The following is a 17,415-nucleotide window of genomic DNA, read 5'->3' as shown; positions in this document are numbered from 1 at the left end:
ATTAAGAGAGAAAATTGTAACTATTTAATTCTGAGAGCATAAAATTAATTTACTACATGTTTCCATTATTGCTACTTTTTTAACCAATGGTGCTCTTTTTTATCATTTCTGCTATAGCTAATATAAATAATTGTATTCGATGAGTGACATTTCTAGAGTACATTCCCAACACACTGTCTCACTAGGTATTTTTTTCTATGTAGTTTCAAATGACATTCAGGTGAACTGACTGATACTCTTTGGCACAGTTTTCATGAATTTGAAATATAATCCATTATTCAGTAAAATCAGCAATGAAAACAATTGATACTTGGAATATATATCTTTTATTTCTTGAGAACAGATTTGTATCTCCCATGGATGCGTAAATGCTGTTGCTGAAATATTTTTTGAAACATGTGTTTCAGAATATTAAGCAGAAATTGCCTGTGATGGAAGCTCAGTACAAAGTGGTTACAAGAACGGCACAACTTGTTATGAAAGAAGTTTCCCAAGAGGAAGTGAACGAAATGCTTGGAACTTTGACAAGGATCAAAGAGCAGCTGAGCAAGGTTGCAGAATACTTTTTCTGCCACACATGTTGTTGTCTGTTGAACTAATAAATAGTAAACTCCCTAACATAAATGGTCAAATATGTGCATTTGAACAAATATATAGTTATAGTAACAATAGATTGAATTCAGGGTGGAGAAGACTTGAAGACTACCATCCTTAAATTTAATACTATTTTATTTAGGAAGTAATACAGAATCAGAATTGGTCTGTCTTAAAAGAGGCAGGTAGCAACTATATAAACCCACATGCAGAGGAAGCAGCTATTTATTGAATTTTACAAATTTTTTAATAATTATTTTTCTTTTTAATGGTCAAAAGGTTAAGGAGTACTCCTGTGCCCTGCTGTATGAATGCCAGCATCTGCTATCTCCACTGGAAGAACTGGAGAAACAAATCACACATTTTTATGAATCTCTTGAAAAAGTCAACGAAATAATTTCTATCCTGGATCCTGAATCACAACCTACGACTGTTCTTAAACAAAAAGCCCAAGTAAGTTCCAAAAACATATTACAAAGATCTGCTGTCTCTGAGTATTTACCATTAGCTTTCTAGGAATTTGGATTGCAACTCAGTAAACTGAGCAAATGTTTCATCATATTCAGGCAACAAACATAGCCCATCCTAAAGTCAGCTAGGCATAAACATGCAAAGATTGAAACTTGTCTTCTCTCCTAGTGCACGTGGTTTCAATCCAAGAAGTAAATACATGATTTTTTTTTCTTCCTGTCTAGTGGAATTATAGTGAAATATCAGAAATACATTGGTTATTTTATTAAGCACACAAAATAACATGATCAAAAACTTCCCTAGGTTTTCTTGGGCAGTTATGGAATTTTCTTAGAAGTCTGCAAGTGATTTCTTTGAAGTGTGTTGTAGTAGAACATACCTGACTAATGAACATTTGATTCTGGAGGAATCCAGAGCTAGACAGAACTCATATGAAAATATGAGGATCTTGCGTAGGAATTGGCATTTATCCTTGTGTGTGTGCGGTATATAGCCTAGAAATAGTCCCTCAAAATTGATATACACATTTCATTAGAATCGGATTTGAAACATAGTATAATTAAGTGGACTTTTTTATGGAAAGCTGAAGTCTTTCAAAGCTGTTTAGAGTCCCTTGCAAAAAAAAAAAAACAAAAAAAAAACAAAAAAAAACCATTGTAACAAAGAGATTTAATTTCCTCTGTGTGTGTATGTATATATGAATTAATTCAAGCCTATAATGACTCTGGAGATTGGCCCAATAATTCAATAAGAATAGTCTTCTCTTCCAGTCACTGCAAGCTTTGGTTGTATTTGGGTAAAAAAAAATATCTGATGAGCTTGACTCAAGCCAATTCATTTATCTTCCCAAATAAATCCTCTTTATGTTTATGAACACCAGCTGAGTCATGTGTCTAACCTGCAGCTTAGGGAGCAGCTCCTAAGAGTCGTTCTTTCCTCTGCTTCTGAAGGTGAACCTGCCTCAGAATGCCACAATAAAAAGACATATTTCTTCTGTAGTTATCTGCCAACCAAGGAACCTAAATCTCCTCAGTTACCTGGAGGGTGCTGGTTTCTGCTGATCAGAGAGTAAACAGAGATTTGTGCAGAGTACAGTGTTCCTTCAATGGAAGAACAGTTTCCTCACCACAGGATTTTTTAAACATCTTTTTCAGCCTGTGCAACTTTGTGTGTGTTTTATTTTCTTTTCTCTCTCTCTCTCTCTTTTCTTTTTTAAGTATAGTTCTCATTACTTAATGCCAATTGTGATGAAATATGAATTCCAGTCGCTGACAAGAAAGGTTAATTTTTTTGAAAGGCAAGAAAGGTTAACATCTCAACCTGCTACTGAGAGTTGTCATTCTTATGTCTGTTGTTTTCACTACTGACCCCTTACAATTATACAATAAATATAGACAACCCATAAAATTGAATCACAGAATAATATATTGACCTGCATTCTCTAAAACTACCCAGAAGGCTTGGGTACATGTCTGTGTCTTTTTTTTTTTATATATAGCTAGAGCTGTATTTGGGTACAGGACTCCACATACAAGGACAAAGCTGTGTGATCTGTGTTCTTCCGTACAACATTTTGTGTAGTCTGTTTGTCATGGTGGTCATGCTTTGACCATGTCCCTTTTGTTCTTATTGTCAAACAATATCTTCCTGTTATTTTGCCAAACTTTTCTCTCATTTGTTCCTGGCCAGGGTGGATATATGTTTTTTTCTTTCAGGATTTGGTAGCTTATCAAGAAAACTGCAAGAAAGATTTGTCCCTGATTGAGAGAAATAGTCAGAGTATCCTGCAGTGTGTGACTTCAAGTGAAGTGCTAAAGCATTTCCATCAGTCAACATTTCAGAAGAAAGTTACACAAGTTCAGATTACTTTTCAGGTAATTATTTCATACCTTGGTGCATATTTGCTGTCTTTCTTTTAGGCAGCTTTCTACCTGGTTGCTTATCTGGCCTTCTGGTGTGATAATTGTACAAACCTCCTCCAGGTCACAAGACTTGCATGGATCTGGCTGGATCTGTATATCAAATCACCTTCTTGTAGAGTCATGTAGGAGGAGATAGTCTGCTACTAGGAAAAATGGAATGGCAAGCTTTTAGCCATACCAGATGCTTTACATTTGAAAGCAAGCTTAGGAAAGAAACACTGGCCAAATGGCAGAGGCATCCTGAAGGTATCAGAGTATTAAATAGCTACCCATTTTTATTTGAATGAAGGATGACTTAGTATAAGTGTTAAAATTTGGGAAAATGAGAGCATGAAAGGGAGAAGCATTTGTGAACGGCATATATTTGAAAGAGTGGCACCAATCAAATGCGTTTTTGGTGAGATTGTGGTAAAAGAGAGAGAATAAAAATCTGTGACAAAGTGCCAGTTCATTTTCTTTGCTTTTAACCCAGAATATGGTCAGGAAAGCTGGTGAGTGGAGAAAAAACATAGAAGCAAATAGCCGTTTGATGAAGAAATTTGAGGAGTCTAGAGCTGAACTGGAGAAAGTAATACAGATTGCCAATTGTTGCTTAAAAGAAAAAGGAAATCCTGAAGAACTTCTCAGGAAACATAGTGTAAGTAAATTCTCTAACCTTCCTCATGGAAACCTTCAAGTGCATGACATACAAGAGAAAAGCCTACTTAATTTTAAAATTGTGGATTTCTTTCACATGTAGAAGTTACACAGATCAGGTCAAATTAATGTTAAGACTGAAAAACAAAAAAAGAGAAAAGGTCACCCCTTTTATAGATGAATGTAAGTAACCACAAGGTGAAGAGAGAAGACTCTCTAGAAATTAGGGTCAATTTTGCCAGTAGAACCATTGGGAGTGAGGAGACTACAGTTTGCCAGTCTCACGCATCCACTGCTTTTTTTTTCAGATTAGTATCTGTGTCCATATTATAACCATTACTTTAAAAGGTATTCCTGTTAAAATACCATCTCAGTGTACTGGATGACAATAAATTAATTTGCTGGACTTTAAATAGCTAGAAACACTTATTTCCTTTACTCAAACTTGAATTCTTCAGTGCAGCAGAAGTAACCTTGAAACTTACAGAGCGCTAGGGAACTTCATATTAGCAAGTTACCAGATCAATAACCAGCTTCATTTTCCCACCTTCTCACTTTCTGCCTCACCTTCAGGAATTCTTTAACCAGTTGGATCAGAGAGTCCTAAACGCCTTTCTGAAAGCGTGTGATGAACTTACTGACATCCTCCCAGAACAAGAGCAACACAGTCTGCAGGAAGCTGTGAGAAAACTCCACAGACAGTGGAAGGTTAGTGACATTGAATGATGTCTCTGGAAATTGTAAGTCTTAACTACAGAATGTTTCTGCATGACCTATATGTTGAAAAAAAATAAAATAAAATTGAACAAAAAAAGTTGTATTATTTGGCTTGCTGTAGAATTGGAGAAAAAGAATGTATTTTACAACATTAAATACAGTAACACCTACAAATAACCTCTTGGAAAAGCCTCATTAAGTAGAGTGGTCAAAGGTCAAGAAACGTGAGAAATTAATTATGAAACCCTGATTGCTACCCCTACATACAGTCATAATGATACCTGTGTTAAGAACATTTGTTGAGAATAGGTGCTACCTTTTCTTACTTTATGCTGCTGTTGGATGATGGCAATTACTTTCCCATCCTTAGTAAAATACATTTGTAAGAGATCAGGCTATTGGTTTAATTGTGTCTTCTGCCAAAGGCTCTAACTGAACACACATTGCTTATGAGCTATGGAATTTTTTGCCTGCTACAGCATGTTGCAGGTCAAAGCTGGAGTGATGGATGAGTGGTTTCTCACTAGAACGCAACCAGGAACCTCTGGAAGTAGTTGTGAATACAGCTTCACTATTATTGTTTGCTTTATTATTTTATACAGGAAATATTTGGTATATCTTCCTAAGAATTAAGATGCCCCTGTAATGTGCAATAAATATTCTCCCCCACAAAACCTTATGACCTTATGATATATCTAAGGGATGTTGGTAAAAGAGTTGCTTTATTTACTTAAATAAATAAAAAGAAACTCCATCTGTTCATGTATATATATACTTTATTTTCTATATTAGCAGTTTTTAGATAATTTATTTGTAGTAGCTTCACACTGAGGTAATGGGAGTAGTGTTTTATATGTCTGCTTGTCTTTTGCACCTGTGGGTGTGTAGGATCTTCAAACAGAAGCCCCATATCATTTGATCCACTTGAAGATTGACGTACAGAAAAGCAAGTTACTGGTCACAGTGGAGGAGTGCAAAGCTGAACTAGCTCGACAGAACAAGGTGTTATCAAGAGAAGGCAATGAAAGGATGCTTGAGGAGCACAGGGTATGAATTATATGCCACCACGTGGGCACTTACAGAAATACATTTCAATGTCAATAATAAACAGAAGATCTGACCAACTCTTAAGTCTCCAAACACTTTGTGCACAACTAAATGAATTCAATCCTTGAGGCCTTTAACAAAAATTTTGATTTGCGCTTAGTACAGTTTATAACAAATAAATAGATATGCTTTGTGATTTCTACCAATTTGTATTTTTGTTGAATTTTCTGCTTTGTCTCCCATCAGTTGTTCTTCGGTGACAAGGGATCTTATAAGCTGTGTGAGAAAAGGCTACAACGGATTGAAGAACTCTGCCAAAAACTGCCAGTTTCTGATCCAGTGAGGGCTACATTGGAAAGCAGCCAACGAATCCTGAAGGAGCTCAAATCCCAGATAGACAGCACTTACATAAAGCTAACAGAGCACTCGGACACCTGGAAAGGATATAAGAACAGGTGTTGACTCAATTGCTAGCTGGGTCTCATAAAGCCTTATGGGTGGTCACTCCTCTAAATATCATCACAGATCAGTACCACGTAAAGAGTAATACTGTGTTGTTAGATTCATATAGAAAACTATACTTTTATGTAGTAATTGCATAAATTATAGTGGGTTATTGAGTGGATTTTATAAATTTTGGCTTAATTTAAGAGGTTACTGTTTGTGGTGACAATTTTTGTCTAACTCTTTTCCTTTCTTTGCATTATGTGATGTTTTATTTTAGGTTTTCTGAATTGGCAAATTGGATTTCGTCAACAGAAAAAGAGCTAAAAAAGATAAAGGAAAGTGTCAATGATACTTCCAAATACAAGCAATTTAAAGCATCTGTGGGGGTAAGCCCTTGGCTTATATTCTAACAAAGCTACAGTCTTTGCTACTGGGACTCTGGATAAAACTGTATTCCGAAGTAGTACAACTGTTTTACTATGGAGACTATAGTAGCTCTGCTGATTCCTGGTATTCTTAAAAATGTTTCCAGGAGAAAGTTCCACACACAGCAAAGTGTGGCAGAAGTTCCTACTTTTAATAATTTAGAGAATGGCAGGTCCCTTTACCTGTATATTCAGAACATCCAAAATACTTGTTCCTCATCCTGCTGCGTGCACAGTTAAAAGTGCTGTGCAAAGAAAAGCCAAAATTTCTAGACTGGGTGTTTTTGAAGGATCAAGTTACTGTCTTACATTTAGGGAAAGCTTCTGTAATAAAAATTCTCTTCTACAATAGTATAACAGAGGAGGCAAAGATATTCTGCCACTCGCTTTTGCACTGATGACTGGTAACAGAAGTGGTAGAACAGTGGAATATTGAGTTGTTTTGTTAAATTAGGTTTAGACAATAATTTGTTGTGTCACTTAGGACCTACCTTGACCCTTATTTCTTTTTTTTATTCACATACTAGGAGAAAAAATAGGAATGTCACATACTGTAGGAGTTTGTGTGAAAGTCAGGAGCAGGTTTTAAGGCTAACTGTGCAGAGAAACATAATTAGGATGGCCTTGTTAAAGCAGATAGACCTTTAGGTTAATGGGTGCTTCTGCTCCAAAAAGTCTGATTTACTTATGCAGTTTCACTGCTGGCAACTTCTCATCAGCACTGTATACAATGCTATAGGTGAACTGCTGGGTGAAAAAAAAAGGAAAAAAAGAGCTATTTAAATAGGAAAAATACACAAAACCTTATACTACATGAAATTTTATGATTGGGAAAGTCAAGATTTAAGATTTGAATGGTAACTAAGACATTTAGTCAATATACGGAAAATATATACATGGTATCTACCATCTATCTATCTGTAGGTAAAAGTGTTAGTTTGTGAGGAAAAAGTACTCCACTGCTACTTATTAAAGAACAGTCTAATCAGTAGTAGTGGAGGAAATGCAAAAATCTAGACATTGACTGGAACAGAATCAGATAGAGCATGCAAATAGAAAAATACCACATTTCTAGTGTTTCAAGACAGGACAAAGGTATATCTACTAATCTTTGAACTGATGCCAGGAATGTCACTCATTCATATATTTTGTTTATTTGAATAAAATATGTTTTGATTCTTCCATAGGAAATTAGGAAGCATATTAACAAGCAAAGAGAGAATCACAGCTGGCTGAAATCTAGACTTGCTGTTCTGACCACAGTATGTCCTGATTTGGAGGCCAAAAAGACAGAAGATGAGCTTTGTAAACTTTCCAGTGACTTCAAGGGACTCCTAGATTTGCTGGCTGAGGTACAGTATGAGGGACACAAGAACTTCACGTTTACAGTGTCACATGAAATGACATCAATCATGGCTTCACAAGCATAAGTTCCCTGCTGTGTTTTTTTAATTAAACTGCAAGCATTCAGCAACAAAAAACTCATTTGTAGTCTCTGGGTGGCAAAGCTTTGAGAGTAGCAGGCAAAAAAATACTGGCATTATTATAATGGATCTTTTCCCTTTGCAGGATTGGAAAGCATCATAGTAAATGTTTCTGGAATCAAAATGTCAGTATTTGTAAAGGCAAAAGATAGTTTTCTAAAATCAGCTCTTAGTGAACATTGACAAAACCACTCTGTACTTCAGCTAGTGGATATAGAATGTTACTTTAATCTTCATTTATATATATTTTATGCTGAAATAATAAAGGAAATACCGTGAGGTAGTTTCAGATCATTAAGGATGTCTGTCACGCACTGAATTTGCAGGAGAAGGCTGCAGTTCTCTGAGGTCTGAATTATAATGAGATACTGTAACTGCTGAAATTGTGGGAAGTTTCTAACTGATAAGAAGCAAAACCTCTTAGAATGCACTGAACCCTTGAGTTCTGTGGGATATCGGGGAACTTACTGCTTCACAGTTTTCACAGTAAAACAAAAGATCAGGAGAAACTTAGAACATCTAACACTTAAAAGATGAAACAAATCCATTTGATAAAAAAGAGTTCAGAGTAGAGAAAGAGTTCAGGCTTCAAATTCCATTGTTCGTGTTGATTCTTGCGGAGGCCTTACAGGTGTTCCAAATGTATAAAAGTTCCATGCATTTATTAAAACTCTAAACTTCAGTGGTGTGAAAACCATGTTTGGAAAGTTGCAGGAACCAATGTTCTGGTTTCCAAGTGATGGCAAAAAATGGAAGAGACGGGTTTGGGTTTTTGTTTTTGTATTAAAGTGTTTTTGCTTTTTCTTTCCTCCAAAAGTCAGAACTAAGGGGAGCACAAGTTCATGAAGGTAAAAAAAGAAACCAAGAACCAGACTCTAAACTTGTTTTGAATTTAAAAGCATGATCTAAATGGCACTTTATACTAGAGAGAGTGCTGATTCTTGAAAGTCTGAATACTCTTTACAGCTAAATTTACAGCTTGTTACTCAGATGGATGAGACTGTTTATACAAAGACTGATACTGGTATTTCCAGAGTTCAGCGATGTTTTTTGGAGAGTAAAGACTAAACATTTATGTAACAGGGAAGAGAATGATTTGAACCTGAGTGGCCCTCCAAAGTTCACATGGACTGGAAAGAAGGAAAGGAAAGGAGGAAGAGAATAAAGGAGTTGTTTAGTTGTAGAATACTTTGTGATTAGAACCTTAAAACATAGGAACTGTCTGAAGAACAGAGCTTGTACTGAAAATCATCTAGAAGTAGTTCGATGAATCATGAAAAGAGAGAAGAACTTTCTGATATGTTGGATAGAAATATCTTTTTCTTTATAAAATTCCACAAACTGAGACTGGGTATTGCGCCACATTCATATTGTGGTCCATAAAACCAGGATATCAGGGCATTTTAATATATTTGTGATTCACTAGGGTTTTGCTCTAGAAGGTCTAAAAGGCAGCAAGATTTTTTGTGAGTTGAGTAGCGCAGGTGTTTCAGAATCTGGGTCAGCTTGCAAGAGTGAGGACAGCATGTTTCTCCTAAGTGATCATCAAAAAGTGGCTGTCAGAGGCAGCTATTTACCATATGGCAATGTAATAGGGAGTGTGTCTAAACAAGACATAGGTCTCCTTGGGCACATTTTAAGTCTACAGTCAGTTTTTCAATGTAGAGTTAAAGGTATCTGCTATGAATGTTAGAGACAAAAATTATTTTAATTTAGACAATTTGTGACATTTTTTGAAAAAAAAATCCAAATATAAATCTGCTCTGAAAATATACATGTGCCTTTCAACATGAAATACTTAAAGTTATCCATACTTGTAGACTGAAAAAACATTAGGTACTGTTGGAGACTGTGTCCAGTACAAAGAAGAAGTTAAAAGTGCGATTGAAGAGTTAATCAACAACTCTAAAGAAGCCCAAGCGGAGGCCGAAAAGATCCTGGATACAGAAAGTTTATTACAAGCTCAGCAACTGCTACTTCATCATCAGGTAGGGCAATTACTCGTGTCTATATTCATTTTTTCTTTAAGGTAGAATGTATGTAATTACTAGATTTTGTTATGTCTATTAGCGTAACTCTTTATATTTAAACTTGAAAGAGTTATAAAGGAAATTATCTCATATGGCCTAGTATTCATTTCTTACAATGAAAAAAGCACTCTGGGTTTTTTTAAGTGTTAATCCCCAAAGATGAGCTTGTTTTTCAGCTTTTATTGAATATCCTTTTATTTCACCTGGGATTTTGGGGCACAGAACACCTGAAAAACAGCCTTCATTTACTTAAAATTTTGGATAAGTGTATTCTGAAAATAGGTAGTCTCTCTCTTTTTACCTTTTTAAAGGTAGTGCCTGGTCAGACAATAAGTCATGTCTGACCTTAAAGAAATAGATGCTAACATAAAATACTTATATAATGCCCAAACATGGGCAGTAAATTATCCTTATTAGCTTTGAGCTGGCCTTATTATTACTGTAGCCTGCAGATCCTCTAGTTCCAAGGTCCCTGCCTTGGTCACTAGACCATGGTTGCTCAAAGCCCCGTCCAACCTGGCCTTGAACACTTCCAGGGATGGGGCATCTACCACCTCTCTGGGCAACCTCTTCCAGTGTTCCACGACCCTTGCCGTAAAGAATTTCCTCCTTATGTCTGATCTAAATCTATCCTCTTCCAGTTTAAAGCCGTTACCCCTTGGTCCTATCACTACATGCCCTTGTCAAAAATCCCTCCACAGCTTTATTGTAGGCCCCCTTTGGGTGCTGGAAGGCTGCTACAAGGTCTCCCTGGAACCTTCTCTTCTCCAGACTGAACAGCCCCAACTCTCTCAACCTATCTTCATGGGATTAGTTAACTTCTCTTTCAGTTCCCACTCTTCCTCTTCTTTTAATATGGAGTCTGTTAAGGTAAAAATAGATTTTGACACAGACCTGAAGGCACCCAGAGTAGCATCAAGGAGGGAGCTGTGAGTTTACCTAGCAAGGCTGACAACGGGTCAAGCATGTTAGGAAAGGAGAGGGGATGTAGTCCTAGGAGTTTCTGACAGTGCTACAAAGCAAAATGCATTGAGGAAAGAGTTATCCAACTTGGCCAACCCCATACTGCTCTCTAATGAGGGCTGATATTGCTTTGACCAATCTGAGGCTCCAACATGGGCTTCAAGTAGCGCAGAGCAGACCTGGATGCTTCTAGGCAGTCATGAGGAATACGTGCATCTGTGCTACAGTTGCTGAATTGTTGTGGCTTCTGCTTTCTAAAATACTGCTTTGGCTAAATGGCCATCCTGTCACTGTTTCTCTCACATTTGTACACCAGAAAAAGTGGATACGTATTTTGGGACCTGAGGCATACACTTGATGAGTAAATGAGACTCTCAAGAATACTTGCCACAGTTTATCCCTTTGTCTGTTATTCTCATTGTATACCCCTGCAAAAGCAGAAAGTGCTTTCATTGTGCCAGTTTCCCAAAGGAGCTAGAAAGTCTTACCATTCCTGTTGGATGAATCATTTTAGCAAAGGACAAGGAGACTCCGTGCAAAGAGGCAAGATGTGCAACAGCAGATTTCCCAAGCTAAACAGTTGCAGTTTGAAGGTGGACTGCCCAGCACAATGCAAGAGGATTTACAAAAGCTGGAGGGAACATTAGAGAACATGCAACAAACTATGGAGAAACGTGAAGAGCAACTGCAGGTGGGTCCTTTGCAAGTCGAAAGAAAGACCTGTACGTTGTTCTTTTTTTTTAAACTTAGTAAAAAGCCAGGTTTTTAAAGGTAAAAAGTCTGAGGTCACTTTCTTACCTTTAAATCTTGGTCCTTGGGGTTTTCATGATCAGAACATCCATGAAGTCTTCTTGAAGCTGCTGGATACCTCTTAATTAGTAAAGAAAGCATTTTTAAAAGTGTTTGAGTCCCAACTGTTCAGTCATAATAGATATTTTAAATTATCTATGAATTAATTTTTAGATGGGTTGTCTACACTGGTTACTAAAGATGACATTACCCTTTAATGGAGAGTCCTTAGGCTGAGTATTAGATTAAGAACACCTGATGTGCAAATATAATCCTCACAGCTATTGTGTGAAATACATGCTATCATCTTAAATTTAAAGAAGGAAGAAAAAAAGTCACAGAGAAATCAAATGGATTGCTCCAGCTTGTGTAACTAATGACTGACTGAACTGGGATTAGAATTTATAGCTTCCTGTGCCCATAACTGGGCCTTTACATTTCTTTAAGCAGAATGGTAATCCAGCTGTTCTCTATTCCATGCAAATGTTTAAAGTCGCCAAAAGTATTTACCATCATAAAACATAAGATGAAAAACATAATCACAAGAGCTCAAATAACTTCTTAATGTAAAAATTTATTTTTAAAACCAATTTTTTTTTTCCTAAGGAATCCCATATATAAAGTCTTAACTCAGGCCTTGCTTTACTTCAGAATCAATAAAATATTTGTTTATGCTGTCATAATTCTTCTGGCTAGTAGTTGAATGCTGTATGTTAATCAAAATTCTACATTATCAGAAAAGAATAAAAAGATTCCTAAGAGTGAGGATTTTCTTCTACTATTTTACTGTAATTGATTTCATTAGAGAACTTGAAAATCCTTTTAGATATTGTTGACTACCTGTCAACATAAGCGTGTCAGGTCTTTCTTTTTTTGCCTTTTTCAGTAACTTACAATGATGCTTCTTTTATCTCCCCTTTGATCTTTTTGTCTTTGTGTTCCTGTTTTGAGTTGGTTTGTTTGTTTTTGTAGGTTACAATAAATAAATGGGAGCAGTTTGAAAGGGACAAAGAAACAGTAGTAAAATATCTCAATCAAGCAAGCTCTGCACTTGAACGTATCTTAAACTTCAGCAGTTTAGAGAGCCTTTCCTCAGAACTGGATCAGACAAAGGTATTCACGGTGTGAAATACAGGAACTGAGATCTCTTTCTTCCTTGCTTGTTAACATGTAGTGAACATTGTCTTCAGTCTTGGCGTGGTTTCCCATTAACGCCAGTGCGAATTGTATATACAGATCAGAGACTGCATAAACTGTTTAGAGGTAAAAAGTTATTTTATTAAAAGATCATGAAGAATTACTCAAAGAAGGTAAAATGATTTGAGGACTTCCCATTTTATACTCTGTAATCGTGTATATTAGTAAGCTAAAGAGTGTCAAGCACTGGCTTGACAATCATTATCATCAATATCAATAGTGTGCTCTTTGGCAAGGTTATGTGAACTGTGCAAAGTAGCACTCTTTTAGCCCTGAGGAGAAAAAGGAGAGACTTCTATAACATGAACATAAGCCATAGCATGCCACTTGTCCTTAGTAACACAGAATTATCCCAGCCCATTTTATTTACTAATACAGAAGTAATAGTGATTGGCTTTTCTAAGTGCCATACTTTTCACATTGTTTTTACCCTTTGATGAATCTGATACTAAATTATATATACCTTGGTTATGCTCAGCATTCATTGTTCTGGTGTATGGGTTTACCGTTTGTGATGGAAAGTAGTTGCTAAACAAAGTGTGATTACAAGCGACGAGATACTGCAAAATGCCCTCTCTAAAGGGTAGGATCTAAAGTTTAACTAAAGATGCATATAATCTTCCACAATTCACAAATAAATTTATTGAAGAGCCATAGAATCAATTTTGATTGATTAAGTTAAAAACTTTCAGACCTGTAGTTTCCCTTGATAAATTATATTTAAGACAGGTTAAATGAGCATTTCTTAAATGCAACATGAAAATACTTGTCTTCAGAGATTATATTTATGTATTTACACTTTCAAAATATACATGTAGGACACAGATACATTTTCCAACCACAAACATTGAGGACAAATACTTCTTCTGTAAATATATGAAACTGTTTATAGTTGTATTAATGCATCTTGCATTCTTACAGGAACTCTCTAAACAGGCTGAAGCAATGGCAGTGCAGGCTGAGAATCTGGTGAAGAATTCTTCTGAGATACAGCTTGGTTCAAAGAACAAGCAGTCCCTTCAGCAGCAGGCAAAATCAATCCAAGAACAAGTGAAAAAAGTGGAAGTTACTCTTGAAGAAGAGTATGTTCTTAACAAGTCCTAATATTTATTCTCCACTATAAGATTGTATGAGATTTCTAGAATACCTTGTCAGCATTTCATGTTGTCTCATCAGCTCCGTCGTTTACAGCTTACTGTGGCATAATAACCAGGTTATAGCACCAAATATGTCAAAAGAATGTGTGCAAATAAACAAAATCTTTTTTTAATAATATGTAGTTTATAAAACCACTGTTAATTACATTTAACCTGTCACTTATCTTTAAGCCCCAGTCTTGTGAAAACCTCATTCTTGAGGTACTAGATTCTTTTAGAAAGAAAAATCTCAGTGCAAGTATAAGAACAGTGCATTTGCCATATTTTCCTCAGTTTTCAGTATTCCACTTTCTCCATAGGAATGTCAAGAAGTGCCTTCATCTTAGCTGAATGCCCAGATTTTATTTCATAGGAAATATCACAAGCTGCTTCTGCTGCTGCAAATAACAAAGGCATCATTTGCCAAATTTTCTTTAAAAATTGGAAGTTCAAACTCCAAGAAAATGTTGTAAAACCCTGTAAATATTTCTAGCTTTTTGTGTTTGTAAAAATGTCATTCCCTTTCTCAAGTGAGTAACTCAGTTTCTCAACTCAAGTTACTCAACTTCAACTTCTGCTGTTGCTGTTCACATTTCATCTATATACACATACATTATGTGTGTGTATGAAATTAGTATTTTTGCACATATTAGATCTGACACGCAAGTAATGGATATATGTGCCAATTCTATGTTGTCTTATTGGAATTACTATGTAGAATAATTTGCTGTCTAAGTTTAAGCAGGTACCACCACCTCTATCTGAATATGAGCGAAGGGCAGTGCCCACATTTTTCCACTTTTTTTCCCCTTTTGACCATTGTCATACTAATCTGACTTTAATATGGTGCCATTTTCTTCCCAATGTAAAAGAACAGTTGTAAAACACAATAACTGGCCTCTGCAGCAGATGTAGCTTTTTTACTATGGTGGTCTAATTTTTTTTACGTGCCACTTTCTCCAATATGAAGTATTACAGTGATTTGCAGTCAAATTATACTATATCTTACTGAATACTTTACTTTATACATAGTTTTCTCCAATATTAGAGAGAAAACTAGTGTAATTTTTCAATTCAAGAAATGAATCCTTTCAACAATGAATATTCACCTTTTTTGCATAATGTCATCTATTTTTAAATGAAAATCATCATTTATATCCCCTTTCAATGTAGATATGAAATAACAGGTTTTATTTGAATGTATGGATTATACAGAATGTCTGTGGTACTGTGATAGATAATAAAAAAATAAATCCCTTCTGCAAAACATGCAAATATATGCAACTCTCGATAGTGAATCTACAGAACATATAATCAGTATGTAAGGGTTATGTTATAACTCGTATCATCAATAAAAATCCTGGCCGAGTAATTTAAAGTGAAGGTATCCCAAATACATATGCTACATACTAAGACAATGAAGACGAAAGGGAACTAAAGTTTTAGTATCTCTCCACAGTCAGCTACAGAGCGAACAGCACATCTGTTTTCCAGGGAGATCATGCATAGCTGTGCACTGTGTTTGGGACTATATTCTTTGCAGTCTGCTGCTTTCTTAGAACTTGTAAGGAAGGCAGATAGAAAGGTGAAGGATTTTTAGCTGTTGTGTCACTGATATGATCCCTTGATTCTGATTTCCAGCTGTATTTTCTTGGGCTGGAGTTGAGTGAAATTTTTTTGCAATTTATTTTCCTACAAATAACTTGAATTTGAATACAGTCTTATCAGTAAATAGCTGTTGACTATTAAAAAATTCTAATTTTTTGTCAATTTGAAAACAAATTTTTTAAAAGGCCAATTTTTACATTTTTAGACTACATCTTTTTTTTTTTTTAAAGCTTCCTCTGGCTTTAATGAGGGATGGGGGGAAGAAATTAAAACAAAATCTTTTTAACATGGAATGGTTTTTAAGGATATATTTAAAAGGAAAATGTATTTTAGAATTTTGTAATATTCAGAGTTTTCTGATGAAATTTTAATATTTTAAGTGAAACAGAAAATGCATGTTTTGCAAGCTGTGTGTAGGGCCTACATTAGTAGTGGTTTCTTTACAATGATTTGAAAGGAGCAGAAACTTGTATACTGGAAGTTAATGCTGTTAGGCCTTTTAAGGGCCTTAGGCTTCTTACTTGTGGCAAAAACAGGGATGCTTCGTTTGCTATCCAAGATATACAAGAATCAGTCATAATCTCTCTCTAACATATCTATAATGTATGTCTCAAAGAATATAAATCTATTAACTTTGAGTAGCTGAGTCATATCTGTTGTTGATTCTTTGGCTTGATATGAAATCATCGCCTCAGAAAAGACCAGCTTCCTATAAGATGGGCAGATTGCTGTTTTAGTAAAATTTTAATAAAGCGGTCAAGCACTAGTGAATATATGTACATCCACAATACACTGGTTTTAATCATTCTGTCCTAACGATGAAATGACTAACATCTATGCACTTAGTTATCTCAGTTTTTAGATATCTGATATGATTTCATAGAAATCATATTTATGTTACTTTTCCTTTCTCTTCCTGCTACGATGAGATTCTCAATGTACAACTGATGAATGAAGCTGTACTCTTACCTCATGGTGTCCCCACTATGGCTAACATAATTGACTTTCTGGGTGCACAGTCTAAGAGAGAACCAAGTTTGAATTTAGGCACACAACTTGGTCCTCTAAACCCAGGAGTTTTTAAAATTACTCTCCTGTAGATTGAATAAGTTACACTTTTATTCTAGCAAGAATATGGGCAGCTTCATTATATTAAACTGTTTATTCTCTCTAATTAATTTGGTTAATTTTAGTATTAAAAGCATGGAAATGGTGAAAATCAAGTGGGATCATTTTGGCAATAATTTTGAAGCTCTGTCCACCTGGATAGCTGAACAAGCAAAAGAATTGGAAACTTTGGAAGCATCCTCATCTCCTTTGGACATACAGATCAGCCAAATCAAGGTGATTAGAGTTCTTGTTATGTTTAGCATTAAAAGCCCATTTGTCTGTCGTTTTACTAGCGGCAAATGAAAGAACAGACATTTTACACATTTCAGAACTACCATGATGTAGCAATGGCACACTGCCAATGGCACACAAATATAACAAGCAGCAAAGTTTTACATGAACTAAAGGAAAATTCTTACAAGCTGCCTTCTCTGTCAGTGTTTAGTTTACATATATGGAGCCTTTGTGTGTATGGTTAAAAATATTATTTAATTTATTCTCTTCTTATTTTTTGAGTAATCTCAATTGGTGTACAAAATAGCTACATAAATACATGTGTATAAAGCTTTTTTTATTTTAAAACATGCATAAGCTAGTGGATATAGAACTTGATTTTAGTATTGCAAGCTAAAGTTATAACTTGATCTATGTATCTTTTATGCTGAAATAATAAACTATTGCTCTTGGTAGCTTGCAAACCTACATCCCATTTATTGCTGTTACGTTTACATTGTCTCAAATTCTGTGTACGTTCCTGTGGATATCTAGCGGTTTAGTTTCTTATTGCTGACTAAGGTGCGTTTTGTCTCCAAGCATTGCATTTCAAGGGCTGACTTCAT

General features: G+C 35.6%; 1 protein-coding gene across 1 annotated transcript in view; it reads left to right on the top strand.

The window, feature by feature from the left end:
• The window catches only part of SYNE1 (spectrin repeat containing nuclear envelope protein 1), a 310,078-nt gene that overhangs the window by 99,529 nt on the left and 193,134 nt on the right, over positions 1 to 17,415 (top strand). Inside the window, exons 20-33 of the mRNA XM_086745962.1 lie at positions 408 to 551; positions 874 to 1,047; positions 2,781 to 2,939; positions 3,460 to 3,624; positions 4,197 to 4,331; positions 5,229 to 5,387; positions 5,634 to 5,842; positions 6,112 to 6,220; positions 7,447 to 7,611; positions 9,564 to 9,731; positions 11,251 to 11,427; positions 12,498 to 12,638; positions 13,644 to 13,804; positions 16,660 to 16,810. Of these exons, the coding sequence (XP_086602088.1) occupies positions 408 to 551; positions 874 to 1,047; positions 2,781 to 2,939; positions 3,460 to 3,624; positions 4,197 to 4,331; positions 5,229 to 5,387; positions 5,634 to 5,842; positions 6,112 to 6,220; positions 7,447 to 7,611; positions 9,564 to 9,731; positions 11,251 to 11,427; positions 12,498 to 12,638; positions 13,644 to 13,804; positions 16,660 to 16,810 (2,217 nt within the window). The remainder of the gene's footprint in view (positions 1 to 407; positions 552 to 873; positions 1,048 to 2,780; positions 2,940 to 3,459; positions 3,625 to 4,196; positions 4,332 to 5,228; positions 5,388 to 5,633; positions 5,843 to 6,111; positions 6,221 to 7,446; positions 7,612 to 9,563; positions 9,732 to 11,250; positions 11,428 to 12,497; positions 12,639 to 13,643; positions 13,805 to 16,659; positions 16,811 to 17,415) is intronic.

Source organism: Chlamydotis macqueenii, chromosome 3, assembly GCF_036417535.1.
Source record: "Chlamydotis macqueenii isolate bChlMac1 chromosome 3, bChlMac1.mat, whole genome shotgun sequence".
Taxonomy (NCBI): Eukaryota; Metazoa; Chordata; class Aves; order Otidiformes; family Otididae; genus Chlamydotis; species Chlamydotis macqueenii.
This window is presented reverse-complemented; position numbering and strand designations above follow the sequence as displayed.